At 39.3% G+C, this 26,973-nt stretch overlaps 1 protein-coding gene across 1 annotated transcript in view; it reads right to left on the reverse strand.

Moving 5' to 3' along the window:
* The window catches only part of LOC308700339 (teneurin-2-like), a 100,351-nt gene that overhangs the window by 31,308 nt on the left and 42,070 nt on the right, over positions 1 to 26,973 (reverse strand). The window contains exon 3 of the mRNA XM_081381934.1: positions 2,983 to 3,180. Within this exon, the coding sequence (XP_081238060.1) occupies positions 2,983 to 3,049 (67 nt within the window). The 5' untranslated portion in view covers positions 3,050 to 3,180. The remainder of the gene's footprint in view (positions 1 to 2,982; positions 3,181 to 26,973) is intronic.

Raw genomic sequence — 26,973 nt, forward strand, 5'->3', positions numbered from 1 at the left:
GACACACATTCTGTTCAGTCTGAGCTGTGATATAGTGATGCATAGTGAGGTTCTACACAACCTGAGAAAGTCTAATTAGTCACCATAACATAAATCAGTGCTTCATATTTAATGCCCTTGTAGGAAACCAATGCTGTTTGATATCATATCCATTTGTTTTCACCTTGAGCTTCACTAGTCATAAATAGCATATAATAAAACAACCTTTTTAGGGACAACAACTAACACTATGTCCTAGCCAAGCGCAACATGACAAAATGACAAACGATAAACCCCATCTCTCCTACGTTATGGGACATTCACACAGGTAGGAAAACAGCAAAAATCTTTCTTCTTTATTTTTCCTGCTTTTCCAAACTATGTCAGTTTAGTGTTTTTTGGATTGTGAACCAGGAAACAAACACATGAAATTGAAATTTTACAAGCCAGATGCATTTTAAACATACAAGTTTGTTTGTATCGTTAATATGCAGTGTTATTTTAAGATATATATACTACTTTAGTATTGTTTAATACTCTAAATTATCTTTCTTTACATTACGTTTTTATTTGACTAATTTTGTTCTGTGCTTTTGTCATTTTTATTTTTTATATATATTTAGTTCAATTTTAGTTTTAGTCATTTTAGTACTTCAAATACTTAAATTTTCTCGTAATATACATTGTCTGAAAACAGTTTGTTAGAAGAATCAGCTTCTCTAAACCCCTCCTTTCCAAGAGCTTACTCTGCTCTGATTGGTCAGATTGGAAACAAACACATGAATTGTGATTGGTCGTGGTCTATCATTTACAGCATGTTGGAAATTAAACGTCCATTACGATATCTGAATTTCAGCTCCAGAACTTCCTCAGCACTTGATACAAGGTGATATGAACAGTAATGGAGTTGTTTTTTTGTGTTTTTGTATCAATTCCAGCCCAAGTCCTGCATGCAAAGTGGATTCACAGCACTTAAAACAGCGTCTTTTTTTACATTTTGACAATACGAACCAAACCCTTCCAGGTCTCAGCTACAACTAGAGCTTTTGAGGGCGGGTCTAAGTAGGCATTGTTCACGGGCAGCCAATAAAGACCATAGGCTGGCATTATGCAAATGTATTACATTGGTATGTAACAGGAAGTGAGACTGGAATTGCTGACGACTCGTTTCGGCAGTTCAGAATTGATTCTTTCTTTAGGAGGCAATAACTTTATTTATAGTGCACTTTGATCTTTAAAACTTTGCAGACCTTTAACATTCACAATCAGCTATATTACACACTGCATGAAAGGTATTATATATATATATATATATATATAAAAGCATAATTAGGCACTTTTAACAATAAGAACCCTGTTACTATGACCATGTTATTTTATCCATTGAGGTAGCCAGCAAAAGTGACTGAATAGTCTAAAAGCAGATCTAAAACAGGAGGAAAAAAAGAAAGGAAAGTGCAGTGTGACGGAAGCCAAAGAAAACTCCGATTATTCATGTTCAGTGGGAGATTGAAGATATCCAGCAGCCATTGACAATGTAACAAAGGACCAAAATCATAGCCTGGCAAGCCAGACCCACATCAAGATGTTGGGTCTTGGAACTCACCATTGGCACGGCTCAATCCGAGGGGCGGGATAAACAGTTGTCTTTGAAATTCCCTCTGCACGCAATAGGATAGCGCTACAACCAACCAGAGCGTTTTCCCAACAGCGGAGCTAGCTGACAGATTAAACTTTTGCTGTATCTGGTCGGCAAAACTACGAACACATCTTCCTTTTTTTAAGAATGACTTAAGTGCCGTTCTTTGTTCTTTTCTCAAAGAAAAGCTTAACTCCAAGTCCTCCAGAGTCGCGGCCAAAGTCGATCCGAAAGACCGCTGTTCGCCAGCAGCAGCAGCCATTCTTTGTTTTCAAGTAGCAGGGAACCATCGCAACTCTGTCGTCATTATGTAAAGCCCGCACACCGACTCTATACATGATGTGATTGGCCTGACTAGAGTTTGGTTTTTCCAGCTCGAAAGTCTATGGAGAGTTGCTAGACTACCCTGGCTGCAAAATAAAATTTGCTGCCGCTATGGTGCATCTAGATTTCTAGGCTACCAAAATTTATCATCAAAAATGCTCTAAGGCTACGTTCACACTGCAGGCTGAAACGACCCAATTCCGATTTTTTTGCCCCTATGCGACCTGTATCTGATCTTTTCATGAGAGTCTGAACGACACAGATCCGATCTTTTCAAATGCGACCCAGGCCACTTGGGTATGTGGTCCCAAATCCGATACAAATCCTATCTTTTCAAATGCGACTTCAGTCTGAACGGCCAGGTCGCATGTATCCGACCCGCACGTCATTGATACGCGAAAAACGTCATAATTCTGCATTGAAGTAGTCGTCGGTTTGAAAACGGACTGCATATTCGTCGAGCTGAGGTAAATCTGCCGAACGGGTCGACCTCGACGAGCCCGTTAATTAAAAAAAAAAAAAAAAAAAAGCCCACGGCCATTATGTTAACTTATTTGTGCTGAATCTGATATTAGATAGGTCAGCGGCTGCTGTCTGGCTCTTGTGTAACGGTCGCTGCGTGCGCTCGTGTGTGTGTGAGAGTGAGAGAATCACAGTTAGTTAAAGCAGAGACGGGCTCTGGTTAAAGTTTAGCTACTTCCGCAAACAACAAGTGACGTCGTTGACCGTTGAGTACTCTTCTGCGCATGCGGGTCACTTCTGGGTCATTTCACGTTCACACAGGAGATCACAAAAGGTCGCATTTAATTGGAAATGTGAACGGCCTTGCAAAAAAATCGAATTTTTTCAAAAAATCGGAATTGAGCATTAAGCCCTGCAGTGTGAACGTAGCCTAATTGATTTTATTGCTCATTTTGTTGCGTCTAGTTAGGACACTACTATTTTCATAGCAGACAACCCACTGATAATACAGAACACAGTAAATGAGTAAGATGATGATGGGGGTGTCAGCCAATGAGATATGAGTGGGAGGGGCTTACCAGTGGGGGGCTGTGCCCGAAGCAGGTATGAGTTGGAGATCTGGTCCTCTGGGTGGGGCTCCAGCATTGTGTGGGAGGAGCTGCTGTCCAGCAGGGGCACTTGACACTCCCTTATGGTAGGCGGGGCTGAATGGAGGGGGGCGGGTGGGGGAGGAGCAGGGGGCAGGAGGCTGGAGGAGGAGGGAGGGAGAGGACGACCTGAGGAATGGACAGAGAAAAGGAGGAGACAAACTTGATCATGTGACATGACACGGCAGATATCAACAAACTACAGACAACATATAAACAGTTTTACAACACTCAGATTACACTGAATCGTGAAGCACATAGACAAATGATATTAATGCTCTCATTTATGTGATAAGCACCCACTAGTGTGATCAACATGATATGTTTACAACCCATTTTACTTCCATGATATTATGTGTTTGCAAGTGAAACACGATAATACAAAAATGCAGGACTGCATTGACCATGGATCATGAAAGTGTCTGTTTGTGATCTGTTTCTGATCATGAATATGTATTTAGTATTATTTAGTACTACTCCCCTCCTGAAACACCATGGACACTCACTTCTGAAGAAGCTTACGATATGTGGAGGCCCTTGAGAACATTATTATAAATTCCAATGGTAATTCTTCTACAAATCTATCGTAATTTGCTGTTACTGTTGTAAAAATTAACCAAAGGCTGCATTGCCTACAACAGTATAGCCTAAAATGATGCACCTGTATCTATTTGGCAATCAGTTAATATTAATTATTAAGTTGTTTCTAAGGCAATTTAATTGGTCTCATTTTTCACTTTAGAACATGTGCTGATAAAAATGTGCTCAATAATACCAGATATGTGCAGTAAGAAGGTAAATAGGGTCAATTTTGATGTCATGTTGACCTTAACCACAACAGTCCCCTGTGATGTGGACATCAACAAATGAATGTACTCATAAAATAATTCTCATAAAGTGAGCTCCAAGGTGTTTCTCATAAAAGCAAGCTATGAGGCCACAAACTAAATTTACAGTGCAAGTTATATGTGCTCACGAATGCATACATAAATGATCTGCTCACACCTGTGCATAGATAATGAGAAAATGACATCACACTCACTGCGCATTCACAATGTACAAAGAAAATTTAGGTAGAAGTAAATAGTTAGTGTGTTCATGTACATGTGTGCGCGTTTGTGAGTTATGGAGTGCTTGGACTGCAGAACAGCAGACCGGAAAAGCTGATCACAGCATTTTTATCCAGTAAAACTCCACGCTGGGAGCATTGCATGAGTACATTTACACACAAACACATTCTACTTCATCACTGTAATACAGATGTTTCGGATGTGATTTCCCAACAGGATCCTGTAATAGAACCGTATACATACGCTATATGACAATAAAGAGCCAGCAGTTATGAAGTGCATGTAATTTTCTTACTCCAAGCAAATGCACGAGTGCCTTTCAATGCATCTGAGCTTCTGAGTAATTGCCATGACATTGGAGGTAAAATTGCAAAGGCTTTTTTTCTTCTTCTTTTAAAGAACTGTGTGCAGTCAGTCCTCATAAATGCGGAGAAATTATGAGGCTATTACCTGCCTTAATTACTCCTGAAATGACAGCACTGAGGGAAAAGACGGAGCTCGCTACAATCGTGCTACGCTGTTATCGGGCCTGCAGACATCCGAGTGGAGCTCTTTTAAGATTCATATCAGTAAAACTAAAATGACAACATATTGACCATCGTTTTAATTGGGATCAAACGGAGACTGTGCACTTTCTCTCTGTCTTAACTTCAAAAAGCCGCATGGGTACACAAACAGATTATCACGCGCAAACACACAGCTACCCTTTCATCTTCCTTTCATCGCATCAAACCCTGACTGCCTGTTAGCAGAAATGGAGGAAAGAGAGAGGGTGAAGAGGTGCTTTTGTAGAAGACCTTGAATGCAGAAAGCATATTGAAAGTGTACTGACTCAACTTTCCTCTTCGAGCACAGCCTCGCACAGCCGCACACGCTCGTCCTCCCTCTCCCCGTGACTCCTTTGTCAGTACAGTCTGCGGTCGTTCAGGGATATTGAGTCGAGGTTGCTGGCTGTGCCTTGTGTTATTGATTTGGTTTAGCGCTGCCCTGTGCCAGAATCACACACCAACACGTAAAACGCAGAGCTTATTAGAGGTTTTCACATTAGTATTTCTTTTAATACCATTTACAAATGTATGATTTGATAAAAATAAAGTAAAACCGGATATATTGTGAAACATCATTTCAATTTAAATGAACTGTTTTCTATTTTAATATATTGTTTAAAATGTAATGTATACTTGAGATGGGATTTTTCTGCATTATTACTGATATAGCTGATTTGCTGCTCAAGAAACATTTATTATTATTATCAATGTTGAAAACAGTTCAAAAGAACAGCATTTATTTGAAATAGAAATATTTCTTAACAATGTAAAAGTAATAACTGTCTAAGTCTAAATATGATATATTTCAGTTGTCAATAATATTTAGACTTAGATATACTTATATATACTTAGACTTACTATATATATGTAGTATATAGGTCTTTATTTTCATTTAAATAGCCATTTAAGTTTACGAAATTTTAAAACTAACACTTTTTATGTATTAATAATAATAACCCTGAATTGCCATGTGTCCTATACTGTTTTCTCCTTTTTCTTCTGTTCGGAAGACGGATGCATATTATGTAAAGAAGCGGGCCGATTGGACTGCTTGTTAATCAGACCCCAGGGACACGGGGCAGAGTCCTGTTAAATAATAAAAAAGTAAGACGAGGATGGAAGGTTATGTTTATGGTCAGCATTTCATAAAAGCATCTATGGCATATGTAACTGAGAACGAGTAAATGGGAGGAGAGAAATAGCGAGAGATACTGGGATCTTCACTAATGCACCGAGGAGATGAATAAACTCTGAAAAGCTCAGCGAATATGCAGATGAAAGAGCGAGAGGTTAAGTGTGCTGCTGGCTGATTAGCTTGACTTCTAAAAAGATGGATGGAGAATACGGCCGTAAAAATAAAGAACGCATATGGGCATCTGAGGACAGAAGTGTTGCAGGAATTCTGTGAAGTTGCAGGAGTGTTCTTGTCAAGCTAGTAGATGGACCAATGAATCATTTTCTCTGAACAGAAACAGAGAATAATATTTGGTAAGTTTCAATAAATATTTAAAACAGTTCAGAGGCAGAATGTTTATTGTCGTTGCACTCATTTTAACAAGCACATAATATTCATCACACAAAACCATGACACCATTTTCAATGGACCATTGCCTCAATAATGAGAGTATTTATGGCACTGGACAAGAGAAGCCTTTGTGTGTATACGCCTACAGTATGTGTGTGTGTGTGTTGGGGGTTATTAAATTTTTAAATCACTTTAATTACAAAAAAAGGAAAAAATGCATTAGGTGGCCAAAAGCAATTATAGGAAACTTAATCTCCTTTGCAATTAGGCTCAGGGGCATTTTTTAACTATTGTAATTTATTTTTGCTACATTTCTATAAAGGTCAGTATAAATTGCTTTGTGTTATTAGAACAAAGGCTCGTTAGAAGGGGGCTGAGGGGGGGCACCTGTTCCTCTAGATGATTCTTCTCCTTTGCCGTCCTTCCTAAATTCCCTTTATCTAATGGGAGAAGATGTGCTACTGTGGATCTGCTGGCCTGGAAAGCTGATTTGACCTTGAACGTCCCTGGTTTGGCCCTTAGGTAGATTGAATGCACTGAAGTTCAACTTTTTTTGAAATACTTTCTCCGATCCCAACTCAATGTGCAGAGGCACCTTTTGATTTCCTGAAGAGTGTTAACTTTGTGGCACTTTCAAAACATTGCACAATTAGTTTGAGCTGCTCATAGCAAAATACAAATTAAATAGGCTGGGGAAAAATATGATGCATATTCTAAATTAAATGTTTTTCTTTTGAACTTTCTATCCATCAAAGAGTCCTGAAAAAGCACTGCATATTAACAAATCAGCATTATTGGAATGATTTCTGAAGGATCATGTGACACGGAAGACGGTATACCTCACAGTATTCCCAATTCGGATTTGCCATCACAGGAATAATTTACATTTTAAAATATATTCAAATAGAAAACTGTTATTTTAAATTGTAATAATATTTCACAATATTACAGTTTTTGTTTTTTTGTGATTAAATAAATGCAGCCTTGCTCAGCATAAGAGGCTTCTTTCAAACATATTAAAACGTCTTACTGACCATCTGAACAGTAGTGTGTATTTCCTCACACACACACTTTTTGTCTATACACTGTAAAAAAAAAAAAAAAAAAAAAAAAAAAATGTTGCCCTTAATTTTTAAGTACAATCTACTCGGATGTTTTAAATTACACTAAACTGACTTCAAAAAAATGCACGCTTCAATGTAAAAACATATGCTGTCATAATTTATTGCTCATGTACTTTTTTACCAGGAATTTTTGGGAAAAAACATTTTCAATGTTTTGCCAAATGAAAAATCAATACCCAGGTGCAGTCGTTTGAACCGACTGTATTCTATCCCTCACAGGCTTGATTTTGTTAAGGTAAAATTAAATATGACGTCTACTCTGACTGAGGTCCATGAGCATCAGTTGTGTGCCTTTTGTTGACAAGAAGCTATACATGGCTGGTCTGCTATAGCTAAAAAGAGCCGTCAGCTGTACTTTGGGTTCAGTCTCTCATTACCCAGCATTTCTTCGCCGCCGTTGCTTTTGGCTTTAGTCCATTCTGACAAAACTCGATTTGAGAAAGTTTGTGGATAGACTACATGAAACTGCATTGTGACGCTTGGTTTCACACAGCTCATAATTCATAAAGTTTAAGCCTGTCCAGTGTCTTGTTTTATTTTGATTGCTGCTGAGTCTAACTTTTCCATCACTTGTTGGAGCCTCTGGGTAAGTGCGCTCCCAAAATTAGATTATGTAATGTAATACCATTATGTGAAAATCATTTCGGTAGATTCACGGATTATGAGATGGAAGTCGACATGCCGCTGACTGAGGCATTCCTTTCGGCAAACTCTCACGAATGCGCTCACAGACGTATTCTAATACCGCGGTCTGGGTCTAGCTAGCACATGGGGCACGGCACAATATCTCTCCACCCATCTGGCCGGTGAGGAGACGGTGAGCCAAAGAGGCCAAAAAGCTCAGGAAGAGACAGCTGGAGCCCAGTCAGATGGAAAGTGACAAATTACCGCCCTAATGAGAGCCATTCATCATTTCGACCAAACTCTCTCCTTCCCTCTATTCATCAACAGCGCACCTACACGTTTAGCTCAACCGTCACCCAACACCTGCATTCAACCACTCTGAAGACAGAGAGGAAAAGGAGGCGGATTGGACCTTGGAATATAAGAAATGCAACACATAGTTTACCATACAGGTGTGAGAGAGGAAATGAGGAGAACGAAGAAGAGTAGGATGAAAAACTGATGTGAAATAGTTAACCGTCTGTGTGTGTGTGTGTGTGTGTGTGTTTTAATCCATTTAAATAATAATACATTTTGTGTGGGCTATATATATTTGCACTTATTAAAACGCATGGAGTCGTTGGAGAACTTAAAGTGAAAGTTCCCCCAAAAATGAAAATTCTATTAATTTTTACTCACCCTCATGTCTATCTGTCAACTCTGTCACACATTCCAAACCTGTGTGACTTACTTTCTTCTGCAGCACACAATTAAAGATATTTTGAAGAATAAACATTGGGTTGCGTTGACTTTCATTGTATGAGCAAAACAACAAAAGACAACATTTTTTGGTCACACAGGTTTGGACCAACATGAGGGAGATTAAATGATGACAATTTTCATTTTTGGGTGAACTATCCCTTTAATGTTGGGATCAGTTGTTGTCTTTGTAGTGCATTCCAAATCAGTTACTCATGAGGGTCCATTTCAGTTTGAATGCTTACACAGAGTGCATCCAAATATGTAGGCAGTAGGCAGCTCCTTGATTTGGAACAGAGTGAATATAGTGGATGTAAAAAGAAGCTAAGGGGCAGTGACATAGATCTCTCGTGATATCCAGGGCAGGATGCCATCTTATGCCCACTGTCGCTAAAATGGCCGCCCCTGGTCCAGTGTCTGTCTCTGCTCTGTCTAAATTGTCTGGATTCTCTGCGATTGGCTCCATTTGCTTATTCTGATGTTGTGTTGTGTCAAACAGGCTGACAGGATCCTAATCTTTACAACCACTAAACTCAGTGGGGCCTGTCAGAACACTAACGCCCATTTCACACCATCAGCCAATGGTAATGGTAGAGTACTGAGTTCGATAATCACACACACACACACACACACACACACACACACACACACACACACACACACACACACACACACACACACACACACACACACACTGGCTCAATCCTATTCCCTTCATCCTGGTCTATTCAGCTGCAAATATCAAAGCATGAAACTTACTTTAAGCCTTCCACAATTTAGAAAGTTATCATTTCTCACCTCAAAAGTGAATTCATATATGTTTCTCTCCACAAAATACCTTTGATGTTGAACTTCAAGCCTGCATACTCCTTTATAATCCTGCTCATTTTTTCTGTCTGTCTGAGAATGACTTCAGGAAATGCAAGTTAAATCTTTCAGCATGAGGGAACAGAATGCAGCACTGAGACACACCAGCACGGCTCCTCTAACTTTAATGGAGGATCAGCCAAAAAGACTGAACTTTAATAGAATCTGGCGAGTCCAGGTGTGTCGATGGCCACTGCAGCATCTCTTTTGTTATCATGCTTTGCAATGTATCATGCTGGGCTTTGTGTCCATCATGGTGATTTTGACCTTGTTGGTTATGGGTGGTCATTTAAATACCATTATCATGCACTTGCTGCAATCAACCAAGTAGTAATAGATTAAATTTAAGGATATGCCCTATATAGTTAAAGCTTAAAGGAGCATGCTTAAACATTTCTGAGTGAACTATCTCTTTAAAAATGCTTTTGTTTGTTTCCCTTTTTTACACATCAGCATCCTAAATGCTCTGCTCTGTAATGATAGCAATTCATCATCTATTCAACGCTATGCTTATTTACTGTTTGGGCCGTGCACTGCTGCGCTTTTGCAGGACACTGAACTTTGATTCATGATCACTGACTAAAACCCGTCCTCCACCGATAGCAGGTGTCAGTGTGTCCTGTTCCTCCAGACCATGATGGTTTGACACTGAGAAAATAATTCCAGTGTAGCAAGCCACACAAACACACATTCATAAACTCACTGTCAATTATGCTCAGGCCTCTGTCCGCTCTCTGCACGTCATTTCCATATAAATTACATCTGTGTTGTCTTTGTATGGAATCCATAACAGTGTCATCAATCCACAGTTTACCTTATGGAAGAGAGAAGGAATAAATAACCTCCATCACTCAACAGCCCCAACTGTGAGCCTACAGTTACACTGATACATGTACCTGTTCAGCCTAAAAAATCTGTTTAATATTTTAACTGGAACAATTATATTTGGCCTTGCAAAACATTGCATCATGAAACATATTAGCAAAATATAACATAAACAGGACAACCATCTGTGTCCTTGTTCAGCACTATCAAGGTCCTCTAACTCAGACATTCACCACTCACAGTGTTTTAGCAGCAATTCACAGGAAAAACAAATCACTGTACTTGCCAAAATACAAATGTTGAATTTGTTGACTTCTTTATTAAAGAATTTCTAAATAGTTTTATAACTACACTGTAAAAATGACAAAAATATATTTTGATCAACTACCACTAATATTATTGTTAATGTAATACTTGCATTTATTATGTTAAAAATATTTTAGATAGTATTTATAATATGTATTTATGCATATTATATTATATTTATAATATAATATTCATTTTTCCTTATGAAAAGTCTACTCCAATATTGATGACTCATCCTGGACTACACATATTTTTGTCCAATCAAATGCACAAATAATAATGCCCCGCCCCCAATACCATTTGCAACTGATTAGCTAAAACTAAATTAAATTTTTGGCTGGAAGTCTGTATGATATATCCATCTTAACACTTACATCAAAAAAGGAAATAAAACTGTGCGCATCAAGATATATCACAGGTGTTTAAAGGTGCCTTGTGTCAAAAAAAATAATAATTCATACTCCACATTCCATACCAGATGGGGGCAGTATACCTCCAGAAAGTGAGTTGGTCTACTCTAGAATATGAATATGACATCTTCAAGCTACTCCCCTTCACCTTTACCAGTGAATATGTTCATATTCGTTTTGTTCATATTACATTTTTATTGTTAGTTTGAATTACATTAATTTGACAGACAGCATTCGCTGATGTTGACCAAGCTAGCGCCAACGTAACCAGAGCTTCCAACTCTCACGCATTCACCGTGAGACACACGCAATTGACACTTTTCACACGCTCTCACGCCACACATCAATTTTCTCACGCACAGAAAAATCGCGAAGCAAAGAGGACACGGATACCGACAGACTAGACAGAGCAGGTTAGTTATGATATAAAAAAATCTCAGCTCTGAGATTCTGCCAATTTTATTACGCAATTCAAACAATAAATACCGTTTTGGCGCTTGTAAATGTTACACGACAGATCCCTAGCGCACGTGAACCGATCATCACTACTAATAGTAAAAAAACACGAACACTGTTGAAAGATACAGTAGGCTACAACTTACCAAAATGTATTCCTCATACATAATATCGACCGTGAAGAGGTCAATAACACAGTTGGAGAACAATTATGTCAGATTTACCTCAGGAAAGCCATTTAATAAACATAATATAGGTCACGTAGTTGGCAAGAAAAAAGAGCTATAGAGATTGTGCTATATATGTGTACTATTACAATACTATATTTATGTATGTTATATACGTTTATCGAACAGCCTTCGATACATTTCTATGTTATAACTTCCCGAAAAAACTACACAAACATATAAAACAAACTTCTAACGAAATACTAACAGCATCTTACTTACCAATCCAAAAGAAATGCTGCAAGTTCAGAGTCGAACCTCATTTCTTTCATGTCCATTAGTTGTCTCCAGCGATGGAAAGCAGTGCCAATGTTTACTCTGGTTCTGTTCCTTTTTTTATCAGATTTTATTTGAATGTAGTAGTGGACAGTAGGCTACTTTCCACACGATTGACATCAGGTTCAAGTACGCCCACAAGCCGTGCGAGTTATTCGTGTATTGCATGTTTGACTGGTGGTTATGTTGCCCGCATACCGCCTCCCATGACCGAAACTGGTATTACGACACCTGTCGGGCCGTGGCTAATAATGCTAATGCTAATTCAGGTTGATATCTCTGCAGCACTATAACTTGTCATTTTTTTAATGATATCATCGCCCTTATTTCTTCTCATTCTTTTGATGCGTCTAGCTAATTTTTTGGATATTTTTACCTCAATTCTGACACATTGCACCTTTAATGCAGCAAAGAACTAGAGTATGCTGAGCGGCATTTTATATGAGAGTGATATTTCTATAAAGCAAGAACACACCAATGCTTGTCATTTCACTCCCAGAACAAGTCCTACAATATTCATAAACAGCTTTTTGCCAGCCACACACATCCTTGAGAAATGCTACACTTGTTTATTTACAAGGCTAGACAAAAAAAGCTCTAAAACCCAGCATTAAAAAGTAATGTCTACTCTGACATCGTGAGGACATGGCGTCAACCTCATTTACCCCATAAAAAAAAAAAACTTTTTTTTTTTCGCTGATGCGCACTATAGCATTTTGCTCAAGGAAGAAGTTCACATGAGGAAGAGCTGACATACAGGCATACGCTTCGGGGCTGAACTGAAGAGTGGAGTAGCTGATATAAGGTGGTGACATCATAAAATTGCAACCTCGGCTGGGGTGTCTGCAGAAGTGATGTCACTGCCTCTTAGTGTCAAAAACTGTCAGATCTCTTGCCTAGGATGAACTTTACACCTGTTGCTGGAGACTGCAGAGCTCTGCTCTAAATCAGGGTCTGTGACTGTTCACTGTTCTCATACAAAGGGTCAGTGCCAAAAACTTTATATGCATTTCCTGAAGGTGCTTTCAAGCCACTGAGAGCATAGGGTTAACAAAGAGAACTAAAGAAAATTGTTAAAGTTTTTACTTAGGTTTGAAGACTTTGGTTCTCACTACATGAAATGGCACATTAAAACTGCAGTTGGCTGTGAATCAACACACGATGTGGCCTCTGTGCCACGTTTAAAAAAAAACATTCACACATTTTTTGCTGTTTTGCAGTGATTGTACAGTGACAAGTTAAAATAACCTCAACATTTACAAACAAGTCTCAATTCATCTACTGTATGTTCTTTTCCATTCTGTTGTGCTGCATTTAGCTGAAAACGATAAAGCATCCCTGGTGCAAGGATGGATTAAGAACGACAAAGAAAGGTCTTGTAAATGTCTTTACTTTTGAAATATTCCCACAGTAAAGAATGCTAATAGAGCAAAAATACAGTTTTAAAATGTCCCTGTAAAAATAGACTAGAGATGAAGTAAAGATGGTTAGAGATGGTTAAATAAATGTAAGAAAGCAAAGGCTAAGCATTATACAGTATGCAAACAAATAAAAGAAAGGAGACCAATGGAATACACTACATAGCTGAACAGATTTGAAAACACTTGGCATCATACACTAAAGAACTGAGGATCACACACTACCAGACATTCAAGTCTTTACAAACACAACAAACTCACACACGCCTCGTTGCAAACAAATTAAATGACAAATGAAAACAATGTGTTCTAAAATCATGATATTCACCTTAAAGGGGCTATGTGTAGGTGTTTACTTAAAAAAATCTTTAAGATAGTTTTCATTTGTACATGTATGAGCCAACCATGATGTAATAAAAAGAATGACACCTTGACTGTCCACCACGGTTGCCTCTATCAGCCTGTAGGCTCAATTGTGTGTGGTGGAGTCGGGGCCGAATCGGCGCGAAAATTCACAAAATGTGACGTCATGCGCGTTCTCGTCTACTTGGGCTTACATCCGTACGGCACGGCAGCCATTATTAGTAAGCAGCTGCAATCGGTAGTGTTTTCAAATGGTGTTTTCTTACCTCAAACATTATGCTGGTGAATCTCGATGAGCCGTCAGTGGTTGCTGCGGCAACCCTGGTTGATGTGGTCGTGCTCGTACGAGCGTGTGCGCACCATAGACTGTAAAAAATGGTGCGCACCGAGAACGAGCATGAGACTGGCTGCAGTTCCTCTAACGGCCACTGGTGTCAGTAACTGTTAGAAATTTCAGAACCTACGCAATGCTCCTTTAAAATGAAAATGTTCTCACTCTGGTGTTGTTCTAATGCAGTATGCCCTTCTTTCTTTTTCAGACCACAAACGGAGAAATTGAAAGAAAATGTCCCGTTCACGCTTGTCCATATATTGCTAGTGAATAGCGACCAGCATGAAGCTTTTAGAAGAGATGCAGAAGTATCACTGAACAGTCTCATTCAACACGTGTCATATATTTCTGGGGTGTTCTGGGGTATACAATAGGGTTTGGTGGAAAACAAACCGAAATTTAATGTATTGCTTAATATAAATCCTAACCTTGGCCATTGGTCTTCTGTGCACGGCTGTGCAATAACTTCTTGCTGTGACAAACACAACAGATATATTCACCTCAGTGAAGATCAAATTGAATTTGTGTTGCATTTTTATTAAGCTTTATTTCTCACAACTTATGTGCTTTTTCTGTGCGGGTCGAAGTGAATAATAGAGTGGCATGAACGCATGGTGAGCACATAAGACCAATGGCCAAGGTCAGGATTTTGGTAAAATAATACATTACATTTTGGTTTTCACCAAACTCTATCGTATACCTCTTGATACTGGTTCACAGTCTTATTTGGACGAGCGCGAGTGGCACTTTTTTTTTTATTTTTTATTCTCCTTTTGTGGTCCAATAAAGAAAGAAGGGCATAAGGCATTAGAATAAAACTAGGGTGAGTAAATGATGATTTAAATTTCATTTTAGGATAAACTATCACTTTAAGTTTTGAAATACTATTATGACATCATCACCGGCTGTCTATTTACCAAGTTAGCGTGCATCAAACTGAAATCATCCACAAAACAAAGAATAAACGGAGTCATGCACAGCAGGTTATCCTCATTCAAATCAGCTGTTGTGTGAAAGTACATGAATTGCTAATTATGTTCCAGCTGACTCTCTTTGATGTCTGTGACTCTGATAGAAGCAAGCCTATTTTTAGCACTGTTAAAAAGAAATAAAGCACAGACAAACTTCTGTCTTCCCATTCTCCCCTCTCCCTAACCCTCTGTCGTCTCACCGTCTCACCTCTCCCTCCAGCTCTTCGATTGTGTGGTCTTGGGAAACCGTTTCACTCATACTGAAGATCAAAGTGTTTCGGGGAGAAAAAAATAACTCTCTTTACTCGAGATAACAGACTTCATCCAAAACCACTTTGTCACAACTATCACTGTTGCCTTGTTTGTTTGGCTTTTTGGATCACGTGTTTCTGAGCACACTTTTTCACATTTTTGCACTCCACTCACTCAATTAAAGTTTCTTCACCCTCATGCCACCAGCATAATGTGATAAACTTATGTCATATTACCATGGCTTTAAATTTTAACAGAAGGACACAGTCAATTTGTGTATTTAAGATTAACGGATGAACAGATGAACAGTTATATAATAACAACAACAATTATAATACTAGTAATAATAATAGACCATTTTAAGGTGACATTGTTATACTGTACAGTATTACACAAATAAGTATTAAGAAATATTCATTAACTACATACGATAAGGTTAAGATTAGGCTTTATTTTGGGTTAGTTGTAATTATGCATAACTTACTGTTTTACTACGTAACGTATAATTATATCAACTTAAACATTTCATGTTAAAAATACCCGTTTTTCTAACCCATACATGCTTAAAGGTCCCGTTGCATGCGATTCCATGTTTCAAACTTTAGTTAGTGTGTAATGTTGCTGTTAGAGCATAAATAATATCTGTAAAATTATAAAGCTCAAAGTTCAATGCCAAGCGAGATATTTTATTTAACAGAAGTTGACTACAAAAAACGGCTCGATTGGACTACACCCCTCTACATCCTGCATTAGTGACATCACCAGAACCGTTTCTTGACTAACCTCCGCCCACAGGAATGCTCCCTCAACTCTACTGGCTACTTGCGCACTTCTTATAACTTAGCCTACTGTGTTTACTCAGCTCTTACGGTGATTTTCTGAAGTAAAACTGACGCTTCATCTTTTGTGTGATGTACAATAAACTTTATTAAACTCATCAGTACATGTTTGATCATCATTCAGACAGCAGACTTGTAGGCTATTAATAAATAATGGATACATAGCCTACAAGCAGATGACAAATACGTTATAATAACCGTAATTAAACTACTAAACCATACCTGTTTCATCGGCATTATTGTCCGACTCGAAATGAACGCCGTTACTGAGAGTTTCTGATATTATCATCATTCCGTGAGATGAATTTTTCCTGACAGACTGAGCGCGAGCTCATGAAGCTCCGCCCCCTGTGCCGTCCAGCAGCAGCTCATTTGCATTTAAAGGAGACACACTGAAACAGGTCGTTTTTCTGAGCCCCAAAAAATGTCAATTTAAACATGCTGTAAAAAATGATCTGTTGGGTATTTTGAGCTCAAACTTCACATACACACTCTGGGGACATCAGAGACTTATTTTACATCTTGTGAAAAGGGGCATAGAACGGGACCTTTAAACAATTGCCTGATGGGCTGAATGAGCCCTTCTCTGATCACTGCGATTGCCTCTATAATCGTGTACAGTAAAATAAATAAGAGGGATTCGGGTCGGAATTTGAGACTGGGCGTGACGTCATGCGCGTTCAGTTGCAGTGTTGCAGTTTCGCTTGTCGCCAGAGGGGGCATAGTTCTGCAAAAACTCAGAGACTTGCGCAATGCACCTTTAACATAAAGTTACCAATAAAATCAATCCAAAAAAATAATAACAATTTATTATATTTTTTATTATATTATTTATTATAATTTATATTTGTTATTATAATTTATTATTAAAATGTAAAAAAAAAAAATATTGGAATATTAAATAAAATAAAACTTCTTAAAATAAATTGTTACTACTACTACTACTACTACTACTAAATAAAAATAAAAATAATAAAACATATTTTAGATATGTTATATGCATAAACTTACTTTCATGATTGTATTTTCATTTATTATTATTATTATTATTATTATTATATTTTCTATTTGAAATAAGTATGCCGTATGCTACCATGGTAACCGCCAACATACTACAACAATCTGTGATCAACAAAAGAACACACAAACAAACAGAGACAATGCAAATAAAAATCTTGAATATGAATTTATTAAGATGTTACTGTACTAAAAAGAACCTATGGTATTTTTTATTTTATTTATTTTTTAATTGTAAGGGCCTTGTATACATCTCATTTCTTTTATGTGTGAAAAACAAATGCAAATCGGAAGTATTTATAGGCGTGACAAGGCAGTGTGAGAGTGGGGTGTTTTTCTACCTCTCTCTCACACACACACACATGCACGCACACGCACATAGGCAATGGTTTGGAGTGCTACTATGAGGTAAATTCATCAGCCCTTTGCATCAGCTGACCCTGAGGAGAAAGTGTGTCCCTGAGCTCAAGTGTTTGGATGAACCCTAAACACCTGATGCAACCGCTCCTGTGTGATACCTGAAATTACATCACACACACACACACACACACACACACACACACACACACACACACACACACACACACACACACATACACACACACACACACACACACACACACACACACACACACTCTTACTTACTGCCATAAACCATGACATTGAACATACGGGGAATTAAGAATGAATCATAATCGACACACCTCGCTCTTTCTCTCTCACTCTTTACAAAATCATTTAAGATGAAGGAGAGTCTGTGCTTTCTATGAGTTGAAAATGAGATTTTTAATTACTGCATGACCTGGGGTATATTAGCAACATATTAATGTGCGTCATTAACCCAGTGGTAACTAACCCCGTCAGCTCATTAACTACATGTGATTGGACCTGAGTGAGCACAGGCGAAGCTCCAGCTCTCATCACAACCACCTGTGATGATAGCACACATCCGCTAATTACAGAACTTTCAATACGCGCATGCTGTTATCTTGTGGTCAGAAGAGCAAAAACACAAGATCTTAATGAAGCGAGAGGATGTCACAACTAAAAAAAATACTGCTTTTAGAAAAGAATAATGTTTTATCATACAGCATTGCAAAAGAGAAGTCGCAGAAGTGTGATATCTGACGAAATGTTTTATTACGTTTCATGAAAAATGTAAATCCACCAATAAACAACACTACTGCAGAAAATTATATACATTTTAATATGGAAATATTAAATAACACTTGTTTTTATGAAACCAATATACCCTACTATTCAAAAGTTTTCAGTCTGTAAGATTTTTAAATGTTTTTTTAAATAAGTATATTATGCTCAGCAAAGCTGTATTTGTTTGATCAAAATACAATAAAACAGTAATACTGTAAAATATTATTACAATGAAAAACTGTTTTCTATTTTAAAATATTTTAAAATGTAATTTATTCCTGTGATGTCAAAGCTCAGTAGTCAGCATCATTACTCTTCATTAGTCTTCGGTGTCACATGATCTTTCAGAAATCATTCTAATATTCTGATTTGCTACTCAAGAAACAATTCTTATTATTATCAATGTTGAAAACAGTTGTGCTGCTTAATAGTTTTGTGGAACACATGATACATTTATTTCAGTTTTCAAAATTAAAATTACAGTTACAATTAATTACAATTAATTTTTAAATAGAAATATTCTATAACATCATGAATGTATTTACTGCCACTTTTGATCAATTTAATGTGTTCTTGCTGTAAAAAACGAATTAACATGAGATTTTGTGTTTTAATGCATTATACTTTTACAAATTATAAGGCAAGGCATTACAAATATGTTCATAATGATGAAATATATTTACAGGCTTAATAGAAAGTGCTTTCAAATATTGCATTTCCAGCTTCATGCATCCTTATAAATCCATTTAAGCATCTAATATTCATAATGTAGTCTAATTTAGATAATGTATTGTCTAATAATGCAAAGAAGTGTGTGCTACATACAAAAACAGATAATTGTTCTAAACAAACACAGGTTCATGTAATTGTGAATGCCTGTGCACACGCACATTCACGCAGTCTCTCTCTCTCTCTCTCTCTCTCTCTCTCTCTCTCTCTCTCTCTCTCTCTCTCTCTCTCTCTCTCTCTCTCTCTCTCTCTCTCTCTCTCTCTCTCTCTCTCTCTCTCTCTCTCTCTCTCTCTCTCTCTCACACACACACACAACACAAACACACTGAACAGATGGCTGTGTACATTAGTAGATAGGGTGCTTAATAAATGCACCTGCACACCTGATCTCTCTACAATATATCGAGTCATTCTAAACAGCTTTCAAGTCAGAATAAGAGAGACCATATTTGACCTTGTGAAAGCCAAACGGGGCACAACTTAATAGTCTCCCACAATTCTACCTCACAAACTCACTCTCCAACCAACCCCACAATCAATACATTCACAGAGTGGTTCACCAAAATCAATGTTGTGACCATATAGAAATGATCCTATAGTCTGACACCATATATAAGTAAAAACAAGTGTCTTACCTTCTCCGGTCTCCATGCTGCAACAGTCTGCTTTATTTCACCCTTCCATGACAGGAGGACAACATGTCTGTCAGAATGTCTGTCTCATTGATTCATTTACACTAGGAGACACACTTACAGTTTTCACTGTGCTGCTGTCAGTGCCTCACTTCCACAGAGACTTCAGCTAAGAGTGAGGAGATAAAGGAAACTCTCTCTCTCTCTCTCTCTCTCTCTCTCTCTCTCTCTCTCTCTCTCTCTCTCTCTCTCTCTCTCTCTACCTCCTCCTCTCCTCCCTCCCCCTCTCTTGGGTCTAGTTTCTGCATGTTGCTGCCATTAGTAAAGGGTCTCTGTAGAGCCGGGTGGACGCTTTTGATTTGCGTTTGGATGGGGACAGTCACATCACGTCCAGGGGTTTTCAAAGGGACCTTCTTATCCTGCCTTTTTTTGCAGGCTCAACATCTTCTTATATTCACTTTAGGCTAATTCTTCCCGTGCACCTCCATCCATCTCTCTGAGGAGGGAAGTTGTGAAGGCAAACATCACATTCACACTATGTCCTGATGTAGCAGGCACGGCTACGAAAGCACTTAAGAGAGCTGCTCTTTGAACGCTTACGAGGTACAAACACCATACATTAAACAGAGTGCTTTAAATGAGAGCAAGGCCTGAGAAAATGAGACGGACAATAATGTCTTCGATATTCACCACAAAAGCTCTTCAGGTTCATTCCGCCTAGTCTCAGCCTCAGACGGCACACCCACTGACCGCCTGATGCATACTGAACACAAATTTGAATTCAATTTAATTGGCTAACTTGATCTGCCTGGAAACAGAGTCATATTTACCATGTACCAGTCTGGTAAAATGAGTGCTTTTGAACTACTGGATTTGACAAAGTTTGTCAAAGTTAGTGGCAACTGAGATACTGTACATCAAATCATAAGCACTTGTAATGCCTGGTTCAGATTACACGATTTTAGCACGATCCGTTTGACGTAGGGTGTCGTGGGGATTCGTAAACGACAACGGGCGCCGGGACGCTAGATTCGATCGTTTCATCTCGTATAGTGTCTCATAGTGGGCGACAACCTACGTCGCGTCTGCGATGCTTCACGACATCACGACAGAAAGACTAGCATGTTTAATTTTTTAACGGTCCTCCACGACGGGTTGAGTAGCCTATGTGAGCGAGAGTGAGTGTGCGCGAGTGAGTGAGAGTGCGAGCAACAGTGAGTGTGTGTGTGCGCCAGTGCGCGAGTGTGTGTGTGCGAGTGAACTTGTGTGTAAGTGCGCGTGTGTGTGTGTGTGTGTGTGTGTGTGTGTGTGTGTGTGTGTGTGTGTGTGTGTGTGTGCGCGCGCACGCGAGTGAGTGAGCGAGGGACAGTGTGTGTGTGTGTGTGTGTGTGTGTGTGTGTGTGTGTGTGTGTGTACGCGTGCGAGTGAATGTGTGCGTGTGACAGCACGCGGTGACTGGTCGGAAAGCAACGTGTAGTCTGACATGTTTCTTGTCCATGACATGACAAGATTTTTAGGAGTCAAAATCGTGTAATCTGACACAGGGACTATCGTAACAGACAAAACAATCGTGTAATCTGAGCCAGACATAAGTGTTGAAAGAACAGAAATTCTGCTAACTACACATTTACTATATTTTGTGGAGACTGCCATACCATTATTGCAATCTGAAAGTAGTAGTATTTCAATAAGTGTTGTTTTTCCATGCTGCTCTATAATTGTGATTATTTAGCGTCTTTACCTTCGTGGAACCTGAAATTTGATCAGATCCAATGTGATTACTTTGGAACAAATCATATACATTTCCAAAAATATAAAGACATAAGTGTAACTGGAAATGTAACTGAAACTGATCTATAGTCAAATAGATTGACACAATCATTCACCAGGCTCTACATTCACAGTCAAAAAAACAAAATTTTGGATAATAAATGAATGTAGTATCATCTATATCAACTAACACAAACAGACTTCAAATCTTTTAGACTGTTTATTATGGGATTTGCATATCATGTGACTTGTCACTATATTTGCTAAAGACTGCCATACTATTACATAAATTACAGTTTTTTTTTTATTATTATTATTTACCACACTGGTCTATTATTATGGTATCACTTATTTCAGATAAACCCTCCTCTAAACAGCATATAAAAACAAGGCAAGCTGTAATTGTTCGCTCATGTCAGTCAGAGACCCTCTTCCTAAGTGGGCGTTTCTTGGCCAGAATAAGCTGCAATGTGGACCAGACCTCTTGCTGTTCAGTCATGCTCTCTACACCACATTCAGCCTCACATTGACTCTGAAGCGAGTCATCCTTACAGAAAAGGAAGTTGTTTTTCAGATCAACTCACATGATGAGATCCAGGGTCTGAGGAGAAAGAGAGCTTTCTCAGCTTCTCGGTGCACAAGGGTAGCGGAATGACAGGATCTTGACATCTTTCCAGGGCTTGCCAAACATCTCCCCCATCACTGCATCCTTCATTGTGCGTAAGTGTGTTTGGGCATGCATGTGTGTGTATTGAGGAGGGAGGGGGCACTTAATTGGCATTCCCTTGTGCGAGGCTGGCAGTATAAAACCAGTGGGATGCCTCTACCTTCATTAGGTTGCGCTGATGATCCAGCTGCAAGTTGCAGAACAGGCGTTTTACGCCCCATCTCTTTTGCTCTTTCTCCTTTTGTTCTCGTTCTCCTTGCATTTAATTTTCCGATGTGTGCCTCAAAGCATACGTATAACTCTATATAAGAGAACAAGAACACTGCCAGCGGGTGCAGTCAGCCAAAAGTTGCTTCCAGCTAAATCAACAAAGGGACTTATACTGTACACTTCACCGCCTCCTCTTCCCACCTCAGCCCCCTTTGCTCGCATCTTCCGCTTCCTGTGCCAGAATTCCAGCACCCAGCTGGAGGAAACATAGAAAAATGTGTCCAATTATGATACAGCATGCCCAAACTCTGCTAATTAGTGCTAATTCGGTGACAAATGGATTCTTCTTTGAATAGTCCTCCACTCGGGCTCAGCTGTATTCACCATAGCAATATGCAGATTACCTTAAAGTGGCTTATAATGAAACTATGAGCTACATCTCTATACGGAAAAGTCAGTTCAGACCAAACCAGTTTGCGAAAACAGACCCCACTTCCACAGTACAGCCAATGAAAACAAGAAAGATAAGACTAGGAAGAAATCTGAGAGTAACAAGTCAGGAAGACAGGTGGACAAAGAGGAAAAGAGAGTGAGATGAAAGCCATCTGAGGAGTTCTGGGACACTTAAAGCTATGAATAGAATGATCTCCAGATTCCCATCTGCAAAGAGGACAACTAGGTTTCTCTAGTTGGTATTGGATTTAATTGGGAGAGACAGATAGCGTTCAGGACATCACTGGGATGTGTTTCCAGCAAGGCTCTAGTAATAGACTTTCATCTGTCCTGGACCAGTTCATACAAACATGGCTTGTTTCCTCATGTGCTTGGTAACGCATCTGCTCTATGGAGGAAATGGACAGTTCAGCGTTGATAGACAATCACACTGTGTGAGTCAGTGGAAGAGTGGATTGGATGGAGGAATGCGCAGATGCTAATTACTGTGTGACACGACGGCAAACACAAATGAAGCTGAAATTGAGCTCACTTGTTTGCGAGCAACTTAATCACAACCCTTCACACACGACTGTGATGACAAAAGCTGCTCAAAGTTAATAAACTGGTTTTAAATGAAATGCTGAGGAAGACACAAACAGGATTTTGAGGTAAACAAGGCCTGTGCAGAACCAGCTGCCAGTGTTGAGGAAGCTACATTAAAAACTGTAACTTGTTCAGTTAAGCATAATTTAAAGTAATTAAACTAGTCAAGCTTCTGTTTTGAAGTAGTTATCTATCCTAAAAGCTAAAAACAAAAAGTAATGACTACACTAATGTTACTTACGAGGTAGACTATGCTTTATAAATAATAATAAACCTATAACTATCCAATCATATGCATCATATCAATTTAAGCAGGTCTGTAATTTTGCTGGCACAAAAACAATGTGTGAGTGCTTTTGAATGAATGAACAATCTCAATTAGGTTGACAGTATCAAAACTGAAGAGAAAAATGTATACTAAATACAAAAAATAAAATAATTTATTCATTTACTTGTCCAAAACAGTGCAGGGACTTGAATCAGTAAATCATTGTTCTGTACATTTGTATGAACCGTCTACAAGAACCCATTCACTGGAATAAATCAGACTGTCTAATGCTACAAATGAGCTTGGTCCATTTAGGAATAACCAATTCACTAGAATGAATCAGATTTTCTAATACTATATTTGAGAGAGAGTAATATAGGATTATCCAAATCACTATAATGAACCAGACTTTCCAATGCAACATAAAAGATAAGACTATTTAGGATGAACTGATTCATTAGAATGAATCAAACTTCCCAATGCTACACGAGGACCATTTAGGCGAGTGTGTTAGACTATTCCCTCAGTGTGTGGGTCGCGCTACACCACTACCTTCACAGAAAAAGTAGCGAACAAAGTGTGAAAATAAAATAAAAAATACAATAAAAACAGCTCTGAACTAGTGGAAAAGTTGCAATGCACCTCTGGAAAATTATAACTTTCTTTTCAGTTTTTGCTCCTTATATCTCTCTTTCAGTCGGTCTGCATCTTTCCTTTCCTGTGCTGATGTAGATCATGTTCAGATTTCTCCATAATCTCTTTCAGTCTCTTTCTCTTTTCCATCAACATTAGTCATCGTAATACTCTAATACTCCTCCTAATGACAGTCAATACTGATAGCATTATGAGGGGAATGGACATAAGAATGGGAGAGGTGGATGTATTCCCATGTGTCTCTTGTTTTGCGTCTCCCTCTCTCTCTCTCTCTGTAGAGGACGCAATCCCAATCAGGTAGGAACCAGCTCTGCGCAGAAAGGGAGCCAAGCAGAAAATTGTTTGGGACATTGTGATAAGAAAGAGACTTTTTTTTTTAACATTTACATTTTTAATGTCTAAGTTTTGCATTTGATTATAGAATGTTCATAAAATGTGCATCTGGCTCTCTCATTACGCCGGCCGTATGGCCCTGTCCTACCGTCTGCGTCTTTAATCAGGGTGTTTGGAAGCAGAGTCACATCGACTCTGCCAGACACCTCAGCCTCATCTGTGGGGATCTAATGCATGCCTGTAGGCCGGGATCCGGCAAACACAAACAACCCGTGGCCTCTTTTTGAGTTCGGACACTTTATGGGACTTTGGTGTGAGAGAATGGGTTGCGTGGGAGACAATCAGAGCAGAACAGAGACGTGTTATCTACATACAGACAGACAGACACACATGAACGGCCACCGTATATGTCAGCGCTGTCGTCAGACGCTCCTGTCTCTGGCTGACTGCAGGAAGCGGTTCTGCGCCGAGCTTCGGTCTCTCTGCGGACACGCTGAGAGGAACCATGCCGACACTGACGTTAATTAACCTCGCAGGGCCTCACGAAAAATTAAAACACTAATTAATAAAGTAAACAAAGCAGGGACACAAAGGGAGACTTTGCAGAGTCCACTAGTGGATGTCTGTACTCAGTTAAGTAACCTAACCTAGACCGTGTTAAAGTTGCGATGAAACTGAAGTAGCAACGGATCTTTTCTTCTGTATTTTAATGTACATCTGAGTGAAATGAATTGCTAAAAAACAAACAAAAACTAATTAACGAAATTAATTTTCACTACATTAATGAAAGTAGTGTCACCATAGAAGCACTCAGTGGGGTCTCCCTGCTGAAAGAAATGGAGATTTGCCGGTCTAAGCTGGGTTAAACTGGTCTAGCTGGTTTCCCAGTGCGGTCAAGTCAGTGTTACCTGGTTTTGCCAGTCAGCGAGCTGGTCTCCCAGCCTGAACTGCTGACAAGTGCCTAAATCCCCTTGAAAACCCGCAAACTAGACTAGTTCGGGAGACCAGCAGCTGCATAGGCTGGTTTAATTTTTTTTTTTATCTCTCTCTCTCTCTCTCTCTGAATCAGCCTTAAACTTCTTCTTGACCAGATATTTGGTTTATTATTATAGATTTTTTTTTTTTAAATACTTGTTATACAAACACGTCAATATACTGGGCCATGCGGAAGGTGCTGGTCCGATTCCGGCTCGCACCATATCCCGACATCCCCCACCATCTTCACCTCCTCAGGTTCTCTCAGCCTTCATTTCCCTTTCTCTTTCATCCCATCTGTCCTCTCCTCCATCTGCTTTCCCTTCTCGTTTCCTCTCCGTCTGCTTTTGTCCTCTGTACCGTTTCCTATCCTTGTGAGGTGCAGGCGCCATCGTAGGAACCTGATCAGCACTATATCAGCTCCCTCTCACACCGAGGCACACACTGTGAAAAACGCACACACCGATTCAATGCCTTATTTCAGCACTCCCCCCCTCTCTTTTCCTCACCTTACAAAAAAAAATACATGCACTGTAGAAAAGGTCACATAATTAGCACACAAGCTAACGCTAAAACACCCTCTTAAAACACGCACACACACGCAAAGATAGACTCGACTCTTAGGGTTGCGATGTATCTCTGGATTCGTGATTTTATGTGATTTGAAGACACGGATCCTCATGTTTTGTCTCCCTCAGCACGGAGAGTGATTTTCCCCGAACACAGTACAGCTGAGCTAATCTCTCTTGGTTTCCCTTTCTTCAACATTTTCTGCTCTCTCCCTCTCTTGGCTCTTCTTGCTGAGCTTCTTGTTTGTCCTTTACGCGGGTTGAGGGATATTTTGTGCTTACTGACTCACTGGCCTTCTGCTGAGATCTAAGGCAGCGTTTCTGTGCCGCGGTCTCCCGCCGCGAACCGCAGCCCCTCTCATTGTGAACAATTTCCCAACCGTGACTCGCCCAGACTCACATCCATCCATGCCCTGACTCCACAGCTCCACGCTTAATATCTCGCCAGCTGTTTTGATGGCGCGCACCGCCTCTAAAAGAGCTCCATTTTACATACAGTGGATGAATGGGAGTCATTAGCCATGCTAAGCTAATGGAGGAGAACTCATCCTGTCCTCTGCTGCGTTAATAGCCCAGGCGTCTTTTACAGAGAGAGGGCCAGAGTCTCTCTCAGGACCCATACGGCTTAATGAACTATAACCCCCTGTGCCTCAGAAAACACAAAGCTCTTTGGATTAGTGTGCATCTCAGCAGCAATGGAAATTAGCTGGTTTTGCGTTAAACTCTTGGTTTCCATAC

This window comes from Scardinius erythrophthalmus (genome assembly GCF_964197995.2).
Source record: "Scardinius erythrophthalmus genome assembly, chromosome: 13".
In the NCBI taxonomy this organism is placed as follows: domain Eukaryota; kingdom Metazoa; phylum Chordata; class Actinopteri; order Cypriniformes; family Leuciscidae; genus Scardinius; species Scardinius erythrophthalmus.